Here is a 22231-nt window from a genome sequence, read left to right as displayed (position 1 = left end):
TGCAAAATGGCATCAAATGAGCCTAAAGCACATACCAAAACTGCATCTTTTATTTCCAGTTCTTAAATATTTCATCACAGGAAAAAAAAAATTAATGTCAAATTTCAAAACCAACTCAGAGTTAATAGGAAAGAATGAAGAGACGCTGCTTGAGAGGAGACATGCCAGGAGAACTCCAAGTCATTTGTTTGGAAGCATTTCTTGAAGAGTTTGGCAACCTTTCTCAACAACCTTGCCCTGGCCATACAGGACAGCACACTGCTGCTGTGCCCTCTGCTCCCAGGGAGCAGGGCAGGCCAGGGAACCCCGAGCCATTGCCTGCCAGAGGGGGCAAAGTATCTCCTTGCTTTCAAGCCGCTTCCCTCCACTCCTGCACAGCAACTAACTCATCGCCCACGCTCCCTCCTCAGGGGATAGAGGAACCCTGCAGTGAAAGGTCCTCAGTGCGAGGTGAGAGGGGCACTGGTGCAATCCTTTGTCCCACCGCACGTTGGGCAAGCTGTCCCGGCGGTCACTGAGCACTGGCCTTGCTCCTGCCCAAAGGCAGGTGCCATAAAAGCATTCCAGGAAGGCAACACAACGCAGGGGTTATATTCCCACCCATCCCACCCTCACATCATCCATCTTCTGAACAGTGAGGATCTGCCCACAACATAGCTCTTGTGTTTCTACAGCCCTGTGCAAGAGCTTCCCAGTGGATTAATTCCTCTTGGACTCAGCTCTGCATTGCCCTGTAGCCCCTTGAAGCTGCTTTAAAGCCTATGAAAGGACCCTGGACCTTCCCACCACACGCTGCCCTCTCACAGGACATTCCCTTGGCAAGGGCACATCTGGGGTGCGACAGGGGCACTGCTATGCTGCAGGGTCTGCTCTGTTGCACCATGTTCCCCCACAGGGCTATAACAGCTAAATATATATTTTATCAGCTGTTCTAATTTACATCAGAAGCTGGACTTGGAAAAAAGGTGGCAATGGGGGTGGGTGAAGGTGGCCAAGAGCCCCGGTAGCAAAACCAATACCATCCCCTGACCCACCCCCCCCCCCCCCTCTCTCACACACACATTTACCTCAGCCGAGTGAAATGTTCTCTTTAAAAATAGGAGTGTTTGGGAGCTTTTGCTGTGATAAGTTACAACTCTTTCAAAGTTCACTCATGGAAAAAAATACATCTTAAAAAATATAGCCGAAAGGTTTGGCAGTGATCCAGCAAAGCCAGAAAAAAAAATAAAGAGGAAAAATCCCCGCCACTGCAAAAACACACATTATTCTTGCAGACTCTTTCATCAAGGCCCTAGGCACACTTTACAAACTTAAATTAAAACCTCTAAACCTGCATGGATAGAAAGCTGCTACTTACATAGGCCTCTAGTTAGCTGAGCAAAAACGGGACAGAAGAAGAAAGTGCCCCGTTGATGAAGAAAACTCCCTCTCTCTGCCCTCCTCCTTCCCTCAGTCCACCAGACACAAAAATCTCTAGTTGCAGTAGACTGCAGCTTTTTACGTGAAGGTCAGATGGCAGCAGAGACACCTCCCCAGACCTGCAATGGAGTGCCGAGGTGGCTGAGCGAGGGGCCAGCGTGGGCTTGGGGGATGCACCAAACCCAGCCAGGTCACTCAAGGGGCTTGCACAGCTTATGGAGACACACACACACACCCCCCCACACACACACCCCTGCTGCAGCAGGGTGGGGGCTGTCCCACGCCACCACCCCAGCACTCTGATAATGAGTAGCAACCTAAATAAGTTAGATTTTTGAGCAGAAGGCTGGTCGTGATGAGGTTCATCTTAAGACGACTCTCCTTAGAATGGGCTCCTTAGAATGACATATAGAATGGGCTGTCAAGCTGTCTGTTAGTGGTTTTCTCCAGTAACACCTGAGGAGGTGTGAGGCACCCAGTGACAAGAAAAGGGCAAAATTATTTTTAAAAAGAAGGGGAAACTGAACACATCTTAACTGCAGTCCTCAGGAAGATATGGGGACAAAATACTTACAAGCACTTAGAAGAATGCAAGAAAAAAAACAAAAATAAACTTTTTTTGGTTTGTTTTAAACAAGAACAGAGCATGTCAGACCTATCCATCTCCCCCACAAGGCTGCAAGTCTTGTGGGAAGGGGTAAGCAGTAGGTATCACATATTTTTGACTTTAGCAGGGCTTATGGAGCATGCTCCCAAGGTACTGTTACGGGCAAGCTAAGGAAACAATCCGAACAAAAACACAGAGGGACAGCACAAAACTGGCAGATACCCTACGTGCACAGATTAATTGTTAATAGTTTATGGTCAAAAATGGTTCCTTCTTTCCTTTCCCACATCCTAACACACCTACATCTCCTTTCTGTACCCCCTAACTATGAGCTGGGTGCCAGGCAGCCAGCGCACGGCTGGCTCGGGGCTGGCTGTCAGGCAGCTCACACCGCAGCCTTCCCTTTGCGGAACAACTCGCCTGCCGCCTCCTCCTTCATCCAGCTACCGCTTTTCATGAAACTTGTAGGAGTTTAACGTCCTGGGAGCATCTGCTTCTCTGTCAAAACAGACTGAAACTGGTCCATGAGTTAAAGCATTATCGAGACAGAATTAAGACAAACAGACAGGGGGATCTTTTACAAACTGGTGCAGAAAGCTGTTCAACATACCCATGCAAACGGTGCTTCAATTAGATAGGAAAAGTCAACAGCCTGAACACACAGTGGAGAAACAACTTGCTAGACAGCAAATCTGCAGGAGAGGAGCCTGCCGTTTGCGAGCCAAGCGCAAACGGCGCCGTGCTGTCACATGCACAGAGAAAATCAAACATCCTACTGGGATGTATAAACGGGACATAACCCGCAAGGCAGGGGAGAAACCTCTGCAGAGACCCCCACGTGTGGCCCTGAGCACTCACACCATGGGAGAGACAGCTCGGGTCAGGGCAAAGGGAAAAATGGCACGAGGTCCAGAAAACATAACCTGCAGGGAAAGGCTGAGCAAGCTGGACAGCCAGTACAGACAGAGGTGGCTGAACAGGGAAACAAGAGCAGTAATATTCAAACTTACACAAAAAGTGATTTTTCAACAAGAAAGGGACTGAAGCACCCCCCCAGTTCCTTAGGATACAGGGCAGGCAGCTTTTCTAATTGTAAGGAAAGTGAAGGACTTGAACAGATTATCTCAAGGGGCTGTGGTGTCTCCAACCCTCCCTCTGGTCAAAGGAAGCAGGTTCGTAAACATCTGCCATGATTTCCATATGGCTGCTTTTGTCTGAGGACAGTGCTTTGTGTGTCGCCCTGACACCTTACAACTTGCTGGGACCACATCCCACTTTGCACAATTAAGGGTTGAGGATCCCTTGACTTACGAGGACTAGATTGAAATCTCCTTTCCTCTTATGCATCAGCCAGCCAGCCTTGCAGGTAGCAGAGCTCCTCAGCCTTGAAAAAGTGATCCTGAGTAGGATCCCAGAGCACAGAGGAGCTGCCCCACGAGCACACGCATGGCTTTTTTGTTACATGGTACAACCTGGAGATGTCTGATACCAGGTCCCTGTCATGCAGTTTCCTGAGCCAGACAGCCCAGGCCCAAGGGGCTGGATGCTGTCTTCAACTACAGCAGACCCAGCAAAGGAAGAAGCTGGAAAGTCTTTGTGCACTCATCTGCAAGATGGCTTGGTGTCCACTTCTTCCTTCTGGGATCCATGACTCCATGCAAGTCCCTCATTGGGTCAACAGGATTTGTTTTCTGTGGATGGCTGTGCTACCCTGCTATGGACTTTCTTCACCCCAGCCAGTCTTACTCAGTCCTCATGTTCCTGTGACACGTGTTGTGATGAAGACCCATTTTCTTTCAGAGAAGATGATTTTGGGGCACAGGCACCCTCAGAACAAAGGGACAGCAGTGTCTGAGAGCTTCCCCAGCAAACGGTAAGCAAGTGCATTTAAGGCAAGTGCAATGCCTTAAATGGTTCACCAATACTCCATTTCCAGCTCTCCCACTGTTTTTTAGCCTGCACACCACACAGATTTTGTCATCACCCAAGATAAGTAGCAATTTGATACTTCTGTATCACAGTGCAAAAAGAGCTGGTTTTCCCCTTATACCTGTAAAGAAATAACACCACTTCCATTCACAGTGGGAGACACGTACTGCAAGGACCTCAGATATACCATGATGAACAGAGTGTGAAATTGGTGGGTACCTAACCTAAGAGACAGGAACACCTGTAAAGAAAGCCCTATTTGCTTAGTAGTTCAAAGCCGCTTTGTTCCACTGAAAGTAAACATGCAATTTCAAGGACTCATTGCAAAAGCTACTACAAAACAATAAAAAGCCCCTCTGCAAGTACTCGGTCCTCCTCAGCTGTCCAGCTCTGCTCCTTCAAGTTACATCTGCCATTATGGACCAGCTAAGTTTTCTCGACCCCTCCAGCCCCTTGCAGTTCCATCAGCTGGTCTCCTGTGATGTTGCCCTTCTTGCTTTTTCTGAATTTGAAGTACCAGCAGAAGACAGCAAGGACCAGGAGAAGGATCAGAACCAGCGGTAAGTATAGGATGAAGTTCAGCAGTGGTGGAGTTGAGCAGATCCTAGACAAAACAGTTGACTCTGGAGGAAAAAAGAAAGAAAATAAAGTAAGCAGGACCCCAAGCTAGTTTGAGTTTCTCTCTTCTACTGTTTCTATAGGTTATCTTCTTACCACTTTTCCCTCAATCTTCAGCAGCTACCAATTTTTAAGAAATCATACAGGCTACCTGAGGAGAACGGCAAGAGAAACCAGGTAATTTGCCTCAATTTCTTGTTTTGGGAGGTCAGGCAGGGCCCCAGCTCACTCGGCTAAAACATCCCAACAGAAACAGCACAGCTATTCAGGTAACCCATTCCAGACCAGGCTCAGTAAGGAAAAGCCACATACCCTGCACCCCCTGGGTCCCTGCCCGACACCAGCGACAGCGGGATGAGGTAGATGTCTGTCAGAGGCTGCACTGCTGAACAAGGAGGGACAAAAGGAAAGCAAAGGAAAGGATCAAGGAGGTCCCTGTCGCCCCAAAACACTTGCCCTCCCTTCCTTCTGCTGCTCTGCTATCCTATTTCAGCCACGCTGAGCTGCAGGCAGCTGAGCCCCATCCTGTGCCTGGCAGCTCCTGCAGAACAGGTCCCCAGTTGAGGTGGAGACTGCCCGTACTGCTGGTGGACCCTCTGGGTACTTCAAGAAACCATGTTTGATCAGTTCCATGCTAGCTGAAAAGCTCTCATTTGGAGCTTCTCCATTTTTGTCCTGGACTCCTTACAGCCACCCGTTAATCTTGCCCATCAACATCTCCTCACTTGACACGTAGCTTCAAGACCACAGGCTGACCTCAGATGCAGCTGGCCTATCATGAAGGTCCACGCCAACTCCTTTGGGCCTGTTTTGTCCATCTCAAAGTGTTGTTCCTCTCTTCTCCCCTTTACCCAAAACCCACGTGCAAATGCTGAGCACGCAGGTCTGCTGATTTGAAGCTGTTCGTGAGGGACCCATACAGCCTGGTGGGCTAGTTGTGACCCTAGGGATGTACCAAGCCGGGGGCTACTCCTGGCTGTGAAACTGGCTTTTACATCTCTACCTGTGAAGCTCTGCACCCTGTTAATATAAATGGATTCTTCCATAAGAAAACAGAGAGAAGTCTCCACCACCTGAATGCCTCTGTAATATTAGAGAGGTATCCTAAAGGGCAGCATCGAGGAGTAGAGCAGAAGTTACTCCTGATTACAGGTATACTTGCACATGGCTGTGTCATTACCCCTCAGAAAACTCTGAAACATTGAAATTCACGAGGCAGAAGAGCATTTTGAGATACCCACATCACTGGAGAAACACACACACCAAAAAAAAAAAAAAAAAAAAAGAGAGAGAGAGAAAGAAAAAACACCTCTTGGATTCTGGGATTCTGTGAAAACCATGAAAACCACTTGGCAAAACCACTTATACAAAAATTGCAGCAGAATTTTCCAGCAGTTACTGAGCAATTTTAGCAATGGTTACTCCACCAGTAATGGGTAACACCAGACAGAGGGAGCTGATGAAGGAGAAATCTGAGTGCTAGAGGGAGCCTTGACGGACAACAGCAGCAACATAACAGCAGGGGGATGAAGCGCTGCCAGTCCCTCCCTGTGCAATTAAATCCAGCTTAGTTTTGCTGTAGGTGCAGAGTCATGTGAGCAGGCTCTGTGCCTGCCTGTGCCAGTAGCAGGCACAAGGGAGGGCTCCACGGAGTCCCCCTGAGCTCTTCCACATCAGTCGACATCAGTAGTTGCTGCAGGAGCTATAACCACGTGTGGGCAACCCAGGCTGGCTTCGGGCACGGCAACGCCAGGGCTGAAGGCATAAGAAGAACTGTCAGATCCTCTCAGCTGGGTGCAACACAACTGATTTCACTATCCATATTTTTTTCTCCACGTGGGTCATCCGAAGCTCCTGCTTCCCCAAAGAGGCAACGAGAGCGTACTTTTTCCCTGCCTGCTACCTCCCTAAAAAAACCCTCTGTGTGCCTGATTGAACCCTGCAGAATCCAGCTCTATTTTTACACATGGTATGCACCCCAACTCACCCCTAAGAGGACAAAGGCCGTTTTTCAGAGACCTCACTGGAGGTGGACTTGCCAGAAAAATCACACCAAGATTTTTTTCCTCCAAACCAGTTAGCATTCTGGCCCCAATGGCATGACTGAGGTCAAGTGTTTGTACCCACAGTCCTGCAGAGCCAACAAAGTGCTGCAGATACAAGTGCACTCAATGGTACTCTTTGGGCCATGTGCCTCACAGTCAGAGCTCTTGGGATCTCATCTGACCACCACCTCCCAACATTTACAATGCCAAACTCCTGGGTTTCAGCCCTGGCAGATCAATGGGACTGGGATCTCCTTGCCTGCCCCACCAGACCCACAGCGTGTGGCCCTCAAAGAGTTCCCCGGCTCCCAACACAACTCTGGTGGTCACCACAGCACTGACCCCCTCTGGAATCCCTTGCAAGTCCTCCTGGCCATGCTTGCATCCCTGCCATTGCAGTCGGCATCACCAGCAGAGAGCTGCCGTTATCTCCCCCACCTTGCACCCCAGCACAGCTAAGGGGGAACCCATGCTGGGGTGAGCAGCCCCTCGAACCCAGCAGCATTACCTGGTGGGGTGGTGGTGAGCTGGGTGTACCCCGAGCACGCTGAGGCTTGCAGAGCCCAGTCCTTCCCCTCGCTCTTCTGCTGCCACTCCTGCACCTGGCAGTAGTACACCCCGGCATCGTCCTCCTCCACGCCGTGCAGTGTCAAGCTGAAGTCACCGGCAGTGGGGCGGCGGAGGTGCAGCCTGCCCGCCAGGCTCTCCCAGGGGTACTCAATGGCACCATCGTGGTGGAGGATGAGCAGGGGTCTGATGTGGCCGCTCTCCTCCTGCCGAAACCAGGTGGCTGAGAGGTGGCTGGCAGGCAAGCGGGCACCCTGCAGCAGGCAGTGCAGCGTCACCTCCTCGCCCTCCCTCGCCAAGATGCTGTGGTTGGTTTTTTCCAGCTGCAGTTCACGCTCTGGGGTAGGATGCAAGCAGAAAGAGAGGTTGCGGTGTTACACTGCCATAGAAATGCTCCTGCCCGTGCCCGCAGGCTGACGGAAATCTTCTGGAGCAAAGCGTGGGAGATCATCGGGATGGCCTCTTGCAAAAGCCTCTGCAGGACACCCACAGCCCATTTAGTCCTGCGACTCAGTCTCCCTGGGGTGTTCCCCCCTCACCCCCATCACCTCTGCTCCCTCTTCACAACCCTCGTGCTGTAATACTTCCCACCCCCTCCAAATAAGTGATAAGGCATCCTTTGGTTCAAAAGCTATTTCGGAAGCTGGAATTCTCTGATCCACTTTACTTAGGGGCTGCAACCCATAAGCCAAGTGAGTCTGAGAGAGGGAAGAACTGAGCCAGGGAGATCCACTGTGCACCCCAACGGTACAGTGCCCGAGGTGGGAGCAGCTGAGCCTTCAGCCTTGTTCTCAGCAGCAATGTGCTGCAGGGTGAGAAAAACTGAGTGTCATGCTTCAGGGTGCTTCGGAGTACCGGGAAAGGGCTTCTTCTGTAGTCACAGAACTGTACAACCAACCAAGCGTACCACATGTTGGAGGGAAAAGAAAATGCCACGATTCACTTTGTTATGAAGCAATAGACATCACCTTGCCAGTGGCAAAAATACCAGCTTAGCTGGTTTGAGGGGATGTGGCAAAACCTCCTAATCCACATTTCCCTTTGAGAGGCACTGACACCTCCTGCACCCCTAAGTCTCAGATCCAATGCAGGAGCCGCTGCTTCTCCTAAGCCCTACCAGCTGAGGAGAGGCCTGGCAGGGGCCCGTCCTAAATTGATCCAACCTTCTCCAGCTGTGCCTCTACAAGAAATAACCACCTGCTCACCTGGGAGCTTGAACTCCAGCGTGGTCCTTCCCGATGCTCCCTCTCCGAGTTTGTACCAGCCATCTGCCAGCCAGAGCCATTCCTCCACCATGCAGTAGTACCTGCCCTGGTCCCCAAGGTTCGCAGAGAGTATCCGCAGCCAGAAAACATTGCTGGACACCCTCTGGCTCAGGAACCGGGACTTCTGTGCAGGAGAGCTGAACTCAGCCCCATATTCCAGTATGCTGCTGTAGTCAGCCCTTAGGATTTGCAGGGGGGGTGCATCTGCTGGAGCCAGCGGCAGGAGGTACCAGGTAACGGCGAACTGAGAATTAGTCTGGGCAAACACAATCCGGCACTCAATGGCTGTGTCAGCACCGCCGGCAATCTCCACAGAGCTCTCTTCCGTAGCTACCTGAAGCTTGCTTTCTAGAATGGAGGAACAAAATAATCATGCTGGCCGCAGCTGCCAGTACAGGGGTGCTGGTGAGGAGGGGAGTAAGGCTGTCCTGGGCGACTCGCTGAGAGAGGAGGGAGGAAGAGGGTGCTCAGAGGACAAAGACACATGAGGGGATGCTGGAGCATGGTGGGTGGGGGAAGGAGGGAAAGAGCAAATCCACACACCCTTATTTGAACTGTGGCAGGGAATCACTGGGCACTACTGTGCAGGGCAGCAGTGTAGGAGGTGCCTGGGAGACCACAGGGCAGGAATGGGGAGGGGGGGATGGAAGCAGCCGCCGTGTTGGAGCTTGGAGGCAAAGCCTCTGTCTGAAGCAAACGTGTCCGTCTACCACTGCTTCTATCGGCAGGCTCACACGTAAGCGACAAAACCAGCCCACAGCTTTGGAGACTGTGAACAAGTGGCTTTTATTTCAGAGAGACTACAGAGCCTGCATGGGTTTCGCTAACAGTCTCCCTCTCAGGTGTTTGCTGTGGTTATTAATCGGAAGCCACATAACAGGGTCTTGAACATCCGCTGTGATTATACCCAGCAATCACTCAGTTTAGCGCTGAGCAGTTCAAGAGAGGAGAGCCGTGGTGCTGCCTGCAGCTCTGCCGCCCCGGCAGGGTACACGGCTGCTCCCGATGTGCCTCTGCCGCTCCTGGTTTGAGGGACCCCCTTCCCACCGCACATCACCCATTGCTGCTGCCTTTCCTTCTCCTCCAGCAGCAGAAAGGCTGCGAACCAGCCGCCAACTGCCTGCGTTTCCCCCCCAGCCCTCCCCCCCCCATGCTGAGACACCACATCTGTCAGATGGGGCCAGCAGTCAGGTGAAGAAACACACAGATATCAACCCATGGGTAGACAGAAATTACTCAGCACGAGACACCATCAGGGTTTTAAGAGACCACAGGCTGAGTTTCCATTCTTCGGGTTTTCCTTGCACATGAGCTGAGCAGTGGGACGCCCTGTGCTGCAGAGGCTGGGGGCAATCGAGGTCCCTTAGCTCAGCCCTCAGGTGCTGGTTTGGGGATGGGTTGCAGAGGACCCACTGAGATGCCCCCACAGAGCGTCTCAGCACCCTGCTCTCAGCCACAGGCTCAGCAGGGCACTCTCCTCTGCGGCACCTCCCCAAGGGATGCGTCAGGAGCAGGTTATGGAAAGAGCCTGTGGACCAGGAGGGGGCTGCAGCTTCTCCTGCAAAGGACAATGGGGAAGAGGGACACCACAGGAGAAAGCCCACACATTTCCCCCACCCTTCAAGCATTTCTTCTTGAACCTCAAGCAATCCACTTCAGAGGCCATCACTGCCTCTCTTGTAACCAGTTAATGCAAAATAGCCCAACTGATGGCCCTTGACACCCCTGCACATTACCTCTGCCTCCCTCTCAAATTTGCCAACAGAATCTCCCAGCTCACACCCACTTATGCTGTTTTATTTTTCCTCTTTGCACCCTATTGCAATCCCTCCCTTTTCTCTCCACACTGCAGAAATACATTTTCACCACAAGATAGACAGTTTCCTCCACAGCAGGACTTGCACATCTGTAAGTCCCAATATCTGTTTACAGCCTCACCTCAGTGGTGAGGATTTTGGCAGTGACCAAGCTTTATTCAGGGAGCCAAAAGTGAACTCTGCCAAAAGGGAAAGAAAAAAATACTCCTGGGTATTTTAACTGGAGACTTTGCCCCCATTTCAAAAGCCACAGGAAAGGAGCAGGCAGGACCAGGGGAGGTGGAAGACACTGGGGACAGCCTTCCCGTGTCAGACACATGGATGTGCCTTCCCCAGCTGCAGCTGCCAGGGAGAGCGGGCCAGCAGAGCAGCCCCACCACTCATCGCAAGCAGCTTTGCTGCCTCTCCCAGCAAAAAGGAGCTCCAAAGAAGTCAGCTGTGGGGCCGTGCTGGAACAAAACCTGCACCTCCCTCCAAGTGACCTCCTCCTGACAGCGCTGCTGCAGTCAGAGTCAGTGGGTAAAACCCAGGACCTTTCCCCAAACCCAGAGAGGCTGCCAGCTCAGGAGACAGCAAACTGCCCAGGGCGGCCTCTCGCTTGGGTATAGCCCGGCCTGACATCCACTGGGGCAGAAAATACTCCAGAGGAGCAAAAGCTACTGGACTTCAGAGAGGAGCCACAGGAACCGTGGCTGTGAGCACTCAATTTTGATGAGAAAAATTGCTGTTACGCTCTCAGAGAAGATCACCTCGAGAGGAAGCAGAGCACTTGCTGCAAAGCCCCTTTCTTTCAACTCCAAGTCTCCTCTCGCTCCCGCTAAAGATCAATTACTGAAAAGGGCAGAGCAGCTGCCTGCCTTTTCCTTTGGCACAGAAAGACGTGGTGCTGTTTTCCCTTTCAATTTCAATTTAATTAACCAAGCCGAGCCTCTCGCTGTCCATCTTGCTGTGAACCCTGCCTGCTGACGCCGCGCTTTCCGCCTGGCCCGGGAGTAGCGGAGCCCATGGAAGGGCATGGCTGCTGCAGAGCCCCATGCCGGCTGGCCGGAGGGGCAGCTGGGACAAAGCCCCCCGTGGCTCATTCTGGAACCGGGGGAAGCCACCGGGGGCAGCTGTGCTGGGAGGCTGACGAGAGCATCCCCGCTAGGGTTGGGCAGCAAAGTGCAGTATAACTGAAGCTCCATCTGCCTGCCCAGGGCACTAACTATGAGACTCCACCAAGAATCAGATGCTGAACTACCTAAGCAGTCAGAAATGGAAGAGACCCGTCCTCCCTCCCCTCCTGTTACGACTTTCCATGCATGTCCCTCCTGTCTGAAGTTATAGGCCAGATCCACAGTGGCATTTAAACACCTAAAGCGCCAACTGTGGTCCTTTAGGTGCTTTGTGTTAAATGAAGAGCTGAAGCAAAAGTCAAGAACTCCAGGACCTCTGTAGGCTCCAACCATAAGATTTTATACGTGAAGAAACCAGCTGGTGATTTTCATGATTTGCAGCTTCATTTTCTGCAGCTTTGCCTCATCTCATTGCTGCTAGAGCCAGCTTCCTTCCCAGACTTACATCTCTACCTTCCCAAATATCCTTCCCTGGCTCGTGATGCCTTTTCAGAGAGACAGTACCAGAGCCAGCAGCCACTTCCCACTGTGCATTGCCCCCTCCCAGTTCCCACCATCTTTACAGCATCATAGTATCCAGTATCCAGCTGCAATACGTTTGGAGCCAAACATCGTAATATCTCGCTGCTCTGCTGCTACCACCTCATCCATGTAGACGCTCTACAATTAAACCTGCTCATCTTAATGCCATTTACACTACTAATGTATGCTCACAGATGCTGTCTGTTGTCGCCCCTAGCCTCAATACCACCCTGCAGACCCCCTGCCCCCGGCTGTAGCTGGGGTGTAACACAGAGCACCCCAGCACCCAGCGCCGCAGGGGTGAGGAAAGAGCAGCAGCGGAGCAGGAGGGAGAGCACCATGGAAACGAGCCCGAACAGGGAAGGAAATGTGTCAGCACACGCTACAGCAAACCCATCAGCTAAAAAACACAGAAAATGCATAATTTCAGTTCACCGGGTTGTGATCCCCAAAACCCAAGAATTAGAGGAAGGAGCACTTAATGCACGAAAAAAGGAGCAAGAACTCTCCTTTGCTGGCAGAACAAACATGAGGGGAAAAAAAAAAAACAAACCAAAACAAAAACCACCAAATCCTGGTATTCTCATGCCTGCCTCTGCAGGCTCAGAGATTTTGGCCAGAACAACCCCTCCAATTCCTCCTGCAGCCCCAGCCGTGAGCGGGGCATACTGACACGGTGCTGCTGCCAGGGGTGGCGGGGAGCAGGCATATGGTGGGGCTGGCTGGGGGGGCCGCCGTGTATTTACAACATCTCTCTTCCATAAGAGGACGAGGCTGCCGGCACGATGCTGGCAGGCAGGGCGGCAGCGCGGACCCTGCCTGCAGAGGTGGCCATAAAAGGGAACCCTGGGCAGGGCCCCCCCCCGGCCGTGCAGCCCCGCTGTGCCTGGGAGGAGATGCCTCCACCCAGAGCCCCCAGCACCTTGTGGCTCCGTGCTGGCGCCCAGCCCGGTGCAGAGCCCTGGAGCTTTCTCAGCGCACCTCAAATACCCCGAGGGAAGCTCAGGGGGACACAGACGTATCCCAGCACCAGCTCTGGGGGCAGGTCTGTCTCCACCGCCATCCGGAAGCCCACACCATGGGAGGCTCCTTGCACCTCCAGCATTCAACTCAGCTTCTTTGGGGGGGGGGGGGGGGGTATGGTACTTCTTCCCAGAAGCAAGGCTTAAAATCCTAGTGGCGACGCTGAACCCTGAATGTTTGGCATAATCTGTAAACAAATAGACATTGTTACTCCCCAACACCAAACTTTCCTCCAAGAGTGTTGTCAGGAGCTGCGGGTGCTGAGGAAGAAACAGGACAGGGAGCACCATCTCATGCAGCCCTGGGAGGTGACCCTGCTGCAGACACCTCAGACATCAGTTGTCTGGTCATGCTTGATGGATTTAAAGTTGCAGAATGAGATACCTCTGCTGAAGAAGTGCCCATGGCACTGCTTACCTGGGAGAACCACTTTTATCCCCACGGCATTGGACCTGTTGGTGGCCGCTGGCTGCCCCAGTGGTGGGGTGTTCCTCCTCCAGACCTTCACCTCACACTGGTATGTCCCCTCAACAGCAGCCGTGGCATTGTGGATGCGCAGCCTGAAGGAAGTTGCAGCCTTCATCAGCTGGACTTTCCCCTGGAAGTGTGACTGCGCTGCCCCCCAGACCGTGGTGCCATTGGGAAAGACCCAGACCAGCTCTTGGTAGTAGCCAGTGGGTGGGCTGGACTGGAAGAGCCACCCCACACACACTGGCACCTCCTCGAAGGTGTAGCTGGCGCTCACTTGGCAGACGAGTTCAAAACTCTGCCCGTATCTGACAGTAGCAATTCGACTTCTCAGAGTGGCACGTAGACCAAGACCTGCTTGGGACGAGAGAGCCCTTGGTGGCGGGACAGAAATCCTGCCCTGTGCCACCTCGCCACCACCCATCTTCCCATGCAGCACTGTCCCCGCTGCCCCAGCCACCACAGCCCTATGGCAGCCAGCAGTCCTGCTGCTCCTCTGCCGCTCTTCCCCAAGTTGTGCTGTGCTCTGCCAGTCCCACGCAGTCCCTGGCCCTCTCCTACCTGGCCCCCCGCTCTCCCACCCTCAGCCCCCCCGGCAGCCCCGAGTTTCCCCTCTTCTGGTCTCCCCAGGGATCCTCTGCTGCTGCTGCTGCCGCCCTGTTTGCTGTTTCTTTCCACCCTCCACAAAAGCCTAACAACTCCTGTGGCCCGACTGGTGCTCTCAGGCACCCAGCCCAGCAATAAGAAAGGAAAAACACCCTAAATCACAGCCAAAAGCTGCCTCTCCAGAAAGACACCCATTCCAGCAATCAAAAGAAGAATCGGCGTAGGCATCACACGCTGGGGAGGTTAGTGGCTCTGTGTTCAGACGGGAGAGCAGAAGAAGCAATCAGATGCCAGCACCAGAGGTGTATCTCTGACAAAGGCCACCATACAACTCAGCAAGTGCCTTTGCTGAGCTTAATTACTGTAAGTAATTATGCTGCTAGAACAGATATTTTGTGTTTCAAGTTAAGGAGATGGTCAGAAAGACCTGCTGAGCAAGCCACTGCCTTTCAGGTTTCCGGCTATTTTAGCTGTTATTTCCCACTTGTCTCTCCCAAAACATCTCACGGGGACTCAAGCACCCTGCTAGAAATGGGGAAACTGAAGCACACCAGGGCCAAGTGATCAGCCCCAGGTCACCGTGCAGCAGCAGCAGAGCTCAGGGTACAGCAGACCTCTGTCCTACCCACGTGCGTCCACCCACTTCTCCAGTCTTGCCTCCAGCGTGTCCAGCTTGAAAGCCCAGAAATAGGGGTGGCCCAACTCACCCATGGAGCTGACTGTCACTGCTGTCTCCCCCTCCTCTGTCCGGCTCTGGCCTTGGGACGACTCCGTTGCTTTGCACCCATACCTCCCGCCATCACCCTCGTCCAGCGTGTTGGGAATCACCAGGGTGAAAGTGCCAGAGCTCGCTTTCTCTAGCCGGAGGCTCCCCCGAGTCCCGCCATCCTGGTAGGTGCTGCCCAAGCTCAGGGTGCCATCCTGATCCATGGTGGCCACCAGCACCCGTGGACCCGAGTGCTGCAGTGGCTGGTGCCACCACTGCACAGACACAGGGCTGGTCGCTCCTTGCACCTCACAAAGGAGGATCAAGGCATCCCCTGCCACAACCTGCGGTGTGCTGGTGGACACGGATAGGTGCATGTGGCTCTCTGCAAACAACAGTAACAGCATGGGAGAGGACATTGTTGTGCTCCTAAGAGAAAGCCAGAGATACTGTGGCATTAAATGGAGAGACTAGATAAATCTTGATATTGGAAAAGGAAAGGAATTTTCTGAAATTTTCAACCAGCCTTTTCTTATACCTTGGAGAGGTCTTTGTGGTTGTTTTTTTTTTTTTTTTTCCTTCTTCAATGTCTTTTCTGGGACACAGATACATAAAGAAATACTTAAGAAACAGAGTCCCAACAGGCAGCTCCTGCTACATCAGAACAGTCATCATCTCTAACTATGATAAGGAAACCAAGAGTCTCCTAAACATCTTTCTTAGAGTGGTTTCTCACAAGTCATTCCTCCAAAACAGGGAGAGCACACTGATGGAAATAGCAGTGATCCCCTCCATCCCGAAGTACCTCTTCTGCTGGGTCATCCTGTGATCCTCAGAAGTAGCAACAGACATTGCTCACAATTTTCTGTACCAAAGACACAGGAGGACCCAACCTCTCCAGAACTCTACCTATTTGCCCCAAAATTTATTGCAAAGAGAATGAGCTAAAGGTTTACACTTTGTTGACAGCTGCTGCATCTGTCACGCTAATGTTTGCCAGAGCAAGTGTTTTTCCCATTATTATCTACCAATATCTATGGCACATTTGTGCTCTTGCTGCAAACAGCAGGTGTGTTGCCCCTACCAAGATGAGGTCAGACTTGAAGCGTTCCCCAGTCAGGAAGCACTGGAGGCTTTACCCAGAAGAGCAGCCATTAGGATTTACTAACCTATAGGTTTCACGTTGACTTGGATGCCTGACGACAGATTGGTTTGGATGCTGTGAAAGTCTCCAGGAGTCTTCACCTCCGAAACAGAGCACTGGTACATGCCGTTGTCCTTCAGCCCCACCTTATAGATGGTGAGGACATAAACTGTGTTGCTGTGCTTGAATGCTTGGAGCTGCCCCAGCTTGGCTCTGTCCTCATATTCGTCCTCCCAAATCAATACCCCATGGGGGTCAACCCTGGCCACTTCCACGCCGTTGAGGAGCCAAAGCACTTGGAAGTGTCTGCTGCTGCTCCTCTGGACTCCCACCATGCAATTTAGCTGCAAGGTATCACCTTCAGAAAGGGAGTTTTCAGCAGCAGCGATGTCCACGGAGAGGTGTCTGCCTGCAGGCAATCAAAAGCAAAGTGGGTGCCGGGTGGCCCTTGCCACGCATCCCTCCCGCCTGGCAGCACCGATGGCTGTGCAGAGGGACATGGGAGAGAATTCTCTATTGACATATTTTCTTTCATTAGAAAAGTGGTCACAATGGAAAACATTGCCCGTGGGGTGATGGTTGCCAGCTCCAGGCACTAACCAGCAGTCACAGGTGGAGTGACCTGTGACAGTCACCAGAGCCCCGAGGAGCTGAGCTTCCCCTCTTCGCAGCAGCCAACCCTGCCAGAGCAGAGCATCCACCGGGGCAGCCCCAGGCCACAGCCACCCCCTGCTCAGCTCTGAACTGAGGGTTCTGCTTCATGTAACAAACATCCCTTAAACCAGAAAGGGGCACAAAGGGGCTTTATCACTCAGTGGTGTTTTTAACTCTGCTGTCTGTAGTGGAAGAAGGTGTGGGGAGGGCCGGCATTCAAGTTGCTGCTGGTCCCACATGCTGCAGCCCTCACTGGCTGCTGTGGGACGAGGGCAAGAGATACTCTCCAAGTTGGAGAGGACTTGGGTTAGTTTCTAAAGAAAGCAGAAGTGACAAGACTTGTCACAGCACAGGGAGGTCGGAGGGAAGCAAGAGGAGGTGGAGGTCATCTCCTAGTCCCTGTCCTGCCCCCTATACCGACTAGCAGCGGATGCTGAGCAAAGAGGGTAGTGACAGAGGGAGCACAAAGTCATCTTCCGCTTGGCAGACCCTTTTGGGCAGTCAGCCGCACCTGAGGTAAGGACCCTATCTCCGGGCCCTATGATACAGTTCACCTTCCTCATGGGGCATTCAAAGCCTCTACCACTAATGCCCCCTGGTTCCTGGCATCGGCCTGGTTGGAGAGTGGCTGCAGGTAGACACCCACAGGGTGCCCCGAAACCCTGTACCATGACCCCACACAGCAGTGGCATGGCCAAAAATCAGGAGGTAGGGCTGAACCCCAACTCCCTGGGCAGGCAGCCTGGCTCACCACTCCATCTCCTTGAGTCACTGTGGTGCCCCCTGTGTCTAACAACAAGGGCAAGTTTGGAGGTAAAACAGAGCAGCTCCCAGACCACCACTGGAATGGCTCAAATAATTTATTGAAAGCAGAGTACCCTGTGAATTTAAACACTGGTTCATAAACAGTTTGCAAACAGGAATCCCAGCTGCTGCAGATATGTTTGGCATTTCCAAATATTTGCTGGAGAGTTTATAGAAACCGATGGAGCAGTTGGCCACCATCAGAATGGTCACCAGCTCCCGGGTGTGATGGGGCACCCTTCCCCACAGCCCAGGCTCTCCCACTGGGTGCTGGAGGGAGACCCCAGCCCTGCAAACGTGATGGAGGGCTCATACGCTCGCTGCTGTTTCCCCCTAGCAATACCGACAGCTCTAATACAACCACCATATTGTTCCCTTACCACCATCGCCTCCCTTTTACCCTTAACAGCTACCACAGGTAAATATTAAACTCTGACAGGTTTCCTCTGTTTCTAAATGATCCTGTGCCACTGGTACCCAAAGCCACACACTACCGGTCATGACAAACCTTCTTAAACAAGCAGATGCAGGAAAGCACACTGACTGCCATCGCTCGCCAGGCAACAGCAGACATGGAAAGCAAACAGTGCATAACAAGGGGAACAAAGCTTTGTCAGTCAGCCAGGTTTCGGAAACCAGGCTCTGACAGTGGGAGACTGCACATCCCTCCCCCTCCCCCCGATACCTTGCTCCCCTGAGCCGCACATGGGGTGCATGGTCCTTACCCATCTGTTTCTTTGGTTTCCTGCTCTGACTCACCACCCTCCCACCAGACACAGGTTCCCCTCACTGCCTCAGCTCTGCAGCCTCCTCCATCCGCCCTGAGGCGTGAGGATGGGGTACACCACCTCCCCAGGCAGGTTTTCAGTGAGAAACTTGCTCCCATTTTACTACATACTATTGCATACGTTAAAGGGCATCAACCAGATACAGCCTTGTCTGGGCTGCTTTGAGGAAAAACTTACTGGTGGGAAGGAGATTTTCGCTGCTTCTGAGCACAGCTACCCACACGCAGCTGGGGGAAGAGCAGGACGAGGGACTGCAGCCAGCAAAGGGCTCGTGGCAGGAGGGATGGCAGGCAGGGTGCTCAGAGAAGTGGCAGCAAACACGGAGCGCTGTAACCATCCCAGGGCAGTGGGGAGACAGGGATTTTCCCACCAGCCCCGGGCGAGGCAGTGCAGAGTTTGCAGATGCCAGGAGCCATGGGAATCTGCTGGGCAGAGGGAACAGAAGATGCTTGGCAGAGACAGAGTGGAGTTGGGGAGGATGAGCAGCACTGGCAAGGGGCTGGTTTTCAAACTTTCCTATTTTAATCCATCTCATACGTGCTAGCAGGTCTAAGTCTCCTCTTTCTAAATACCTAATACTACATTTTCCTAGAGCATAAGGCCAGCAGCTTGGTACACCTGCTTCAAAGCCTAGTCTGACCCACAGTCCCATTACTGCCATATATGAACTACTAGGAGGAGACACAGGCGTGGTCTAATAACCAGCAACACCAGTTGCTCTGGAAGTCAGCACACTGGTGCCACCACTGACAGACAAGCCACCTCCAGCAGACACTAGAGCCATGCACCACACACAGAACATCCCCATGTCCCTTGGTGCCTGTAGCCCAGGCACCACGACGGGCATCTGACTATTGTGTGCTTCAGTTTCTGAGGCCATGAGTCCCTCAAGACAGTCCAGCAATGCAGTTTTCCAAGCACTGGAGTTTAACGGTGCCAAGGAGCCAGGCTGCTGCAGGCACACGCTGCTCTCTCTGCTAACACCTCGCATGGGCCTGCGAGGTTACACAATCGCTGCTGGCATCAGAGATTCAGCTGTATGGAACTTCCAAAGTGAGAAGCACCAACAGCTCCCAAACCAGGGGCTTCCATGGCCCCAAGGACCAACCTGCCCTCCTCAGTGCCCGGTGGAGGCAGCCAGACTCACCGGTGGGTCCCTGGGCTGTGGCGGAGGCAGCAGGCAAAGGCTGCTGCTGTAGAGCCTTGAATGCACAAAAGAGTTGGAACAAACATGTGAGTTTGGAAGGGCCTTACCCTGGCTCATGACTGCCAGTGACGTCCTCCTTGTTTGCTTGCGGGAGATGTCCTTCCACGTCTCATCAGGATCCTCAATCCACTCAGTTGCCTCGCAGTACAGCTGCCCCCCGTCAGACGGCTCCAGTCCCCCAATGGAGAGCTTGTACGTGGTGTTCCCAACCTTGTTCAGCCGCACATCCCCCACCAGAAACCTCTGTGCATAAGAGGGCCCCGGTGTCAAGATAAAGTCCTTGGAAAGGGTGAGGACCTCCTCGGCGTGGCTCTCTCCTGCTCCCTGAAGACGGTACCAGCTAACAGAGAGATGTGTGTGCTGGGTGGTGGACTTGGACACCTCACAGGTAAGCTCCACCGTCTCCCCTTCAGCATGGGTGAGGACCTGGGGCACCATGGAAGCCGAGAGGGTGTCTGCGATCACTGAGCACGGGGGAGAAACAGAGAGCAGTGGGTCATGGGAAAAATAATTTCTTGGCCTTGATGGGCAACCTGCTGGTCCCTATGAAACCGCAGCCAGGCCCTGAGGGATCTGACAGTGTAGGAGAAGTATCTTTTGTAGCTGATTGACAAGGCTTCCATCAGCCTACATCAAGATGTGAAATGGTTAAAACCTCAGTAGGGAAGAAAGCATAGCGAATCTCTCTGCAGTACCCTCTTCAGAAAAACTATGGGCAGTATTAATTAGGCAACCTCAAAGAGATTAGCAAGCAGCCCCTCGTGATCCCAAGCACAGGCTGGCACACCACCAAGATAAAGGCGGAAACAGGGATGAATACCAGATGGAAGCACCATACCACTGTGTAGACTTGGTGGGCTCACAGCAGTGCCTTTCTTTCCCTTTGCCTCTCCCAGTGCTCTACAGGAGCTACTCTCCCTCTTTCTGCGGACATCCCACTTGTGTCAAGCCCTATGCCTTGACTTGAGAGGACATCAATAGCTAATCCACAGAGCCTAAAAACTCCTGCTCTCCTAAGTGTTTGGCTGTGAAATGCTGTGGCTGCTTCAGAAACAGAAGTTAAAGTCGGGCCATGGGACAGCAGAGGCTTCCTCTCCCTTCCCTTGCCCCAGCAACAGCCAGAGTAACCCGCTGAGGGACCTCTGGGCATCCAAACCTCAGCCACCCGGGGGGTAGGATAGCAATCCCACAGTGAGGAGAAGAAAAATTTATGCCTACCAGTCCCATTAATCTTCCATTTCCCCAGCTGCCCCTCTGCCAGGGACCAGGAGGTGAGCACTTCTACCCAGCGCAAAGACAGGGGGCAGTGGGAGCCTGCCCGCACCCCTGCCTGGCAGGGAGCGGGGCTCTCCTTCAGGACTCACCTGAGAGGTTTGTCTTGGCACTGTAACTCCCAAAGTACCTCTCGTCAGTGTTGGGCGTGTGGCACTCGTACACACCAGCATCCTGCGCCTGCAGCTCGGTGATGTGCAGCAGGACGGCGTCCCCCTGCACCCGCTCCACGTAGATGCCCCGGCTGCGCACGCGCTGGGTGTAGATGGCGTAAGGGAAGGAGGGGTCGAAGGTGCTGACGATCTGCACCTCCCACTCGGGGGTCGAGGGACGGTAGATGGACCACTGGAAGTTCTGCTCCGCTGGGCCCTGGTAGCCGCTCACCTTGCACCACAGCGTGACGTGGGACCCCTCTGTGCGGTAGAGGGGCCCCTTCTGAATAGTCACCACCCGTTGGCCAGTGCTCAAACCTGCCGGCAAACAGTCGTCACACAGGGTGCTTGCAGCAGTATACACTACCGGAGGGCTGCACACCCAAACCAGCAGTGGGTCTGGGTGTGCACAGGACCATAATGGAATACTGAAAAGAATTGCTGTGCAGTCGCATTCTTTGAAGCACAAAGTTGAAAGGACTTCACACCCCTTGCAATTGTAAGAACAAGTTCCTGTAACAACAGGCCTCAGAACTTTCTTGTCTCTTAGCACACGACGGAGACCAGAGCATCATGGCCAGAGGGCTGTCAAGCCTGTTCATGGCTGGAGAGCGCCCCTCAACCAGCTGTTCAGAGGGAGCAGCAACCAGGTTGAGATCGCTGGAGGAAGCTTGTGGTGTGTTAAAAATTAAGAGGACCAAGCACTCGAGTCCTGCATAAGCTGGGAGGGAAAGGGAGCAGGTGCCAGAGCTGACCACTGCCAGAGAAGGAGATGCAACACAGAAGCCAAGGGACATGGGAGGGAACTGGCAGGCTGGGTGCTCCGGAGGTGCTCCATGGACAGAAACCGGGGAGGGCGTGGGAGAGGGGGCCAACAAGAGCTCCTCCAAAGGCAAGAGCATTGGGAGAGATCAAGGGCTCCCCCCATTTCTGCCTGCAGAGGGTTTTGGGGGGTGATGGCCACCTGTGCACCCTCCCCTCCTGCACACCTCCCAGTGGTGACACTCGCTCTATTGCGGTACCCATCACATCCATGGAGCAAAATGCCCACAGGACATGGGCACCGAGTCAAAAATCAACCACGGAGACTGGGCCAGTGAAGAGAGCTGCTGGCGCCACAGCTGAAGAAACCCTCAGAAAACCCCTCCTAAGGGAAGAGGTGGTGAGGTAACCCCCTCCACACCCCCAGTCCCCTCACTGAAACCCTGCCAGGGTCTGGGCTATTGCTTTGGAGTGAAATCACAGTGCCAAAAGGAGAACATGGTGCCGCATCTCTTCCTGTGGCCACCGAGCCAGGGCAGTGGTGGCCACAGCGGGGCTGTCCTGGCCTTGCAGCCCCAGCAAGGTGGCCTGCTGAGCCACCCACCCACAAAGGTCCCATCTGCACCAAGGGGGTGCTTTACTTCCCCCTCATCTGCCCAAGGAAAGTCCCCACCATGATGCAGCACACTCACCCAGGAGGAGGAGGAGGAAGGCAGCCACCAAGCACTGTTGCAGCCCCAT

The 22231-nt window shown here is 53.2% G+C and overlaps 1 protein-coding gene across 1 annotated transcript; it reads right to left on the bottom strand.

The window, feature by feature from the left end:
• Window positions 1-4238: 4238 nt before the first annotated feature.
• Window positions 4239-22231, bottom strand: CD101 (CD101 molecule; the record flags this gene model as incomplete). The annotated part of the gene is made up of 9 exons (XM_082484821.1): window positions 4239-4578; window positions 7127-7522; window positions 8391-8798; window positions 13345-13749; window positions 14709-15092; window positions 15877-16260; window positions 19352-19768; window positions 20669-21046; window positions 22183-22231. 9 exons carry the CDS (start codon window positions 22229-22231, stop codon window positions 4382-4384), a joined length of 3018 nt encoding a protein of 1005 aa, XP_082340947.1. The 3' UTR covers window positions 4239-4381.

This window comes from Vanellus vanellus (genome assembly GCF_965231255.1).
Source record: "Vanellus vanellus genome assembly, chromosome: 1".
Taxonomy (NCBI): domain Eukaryota; kingdom Metazoa; phylum Chordata; class Aves; order Charadriiformes; family Charadriidae; genus Vanellus; species Vanellus vanellus.
The sequence above is the reverse complement of the archived record's forward strand: the minus strand, read 5'-3'. Positions and strand labels throughout refer to the sequence as shown.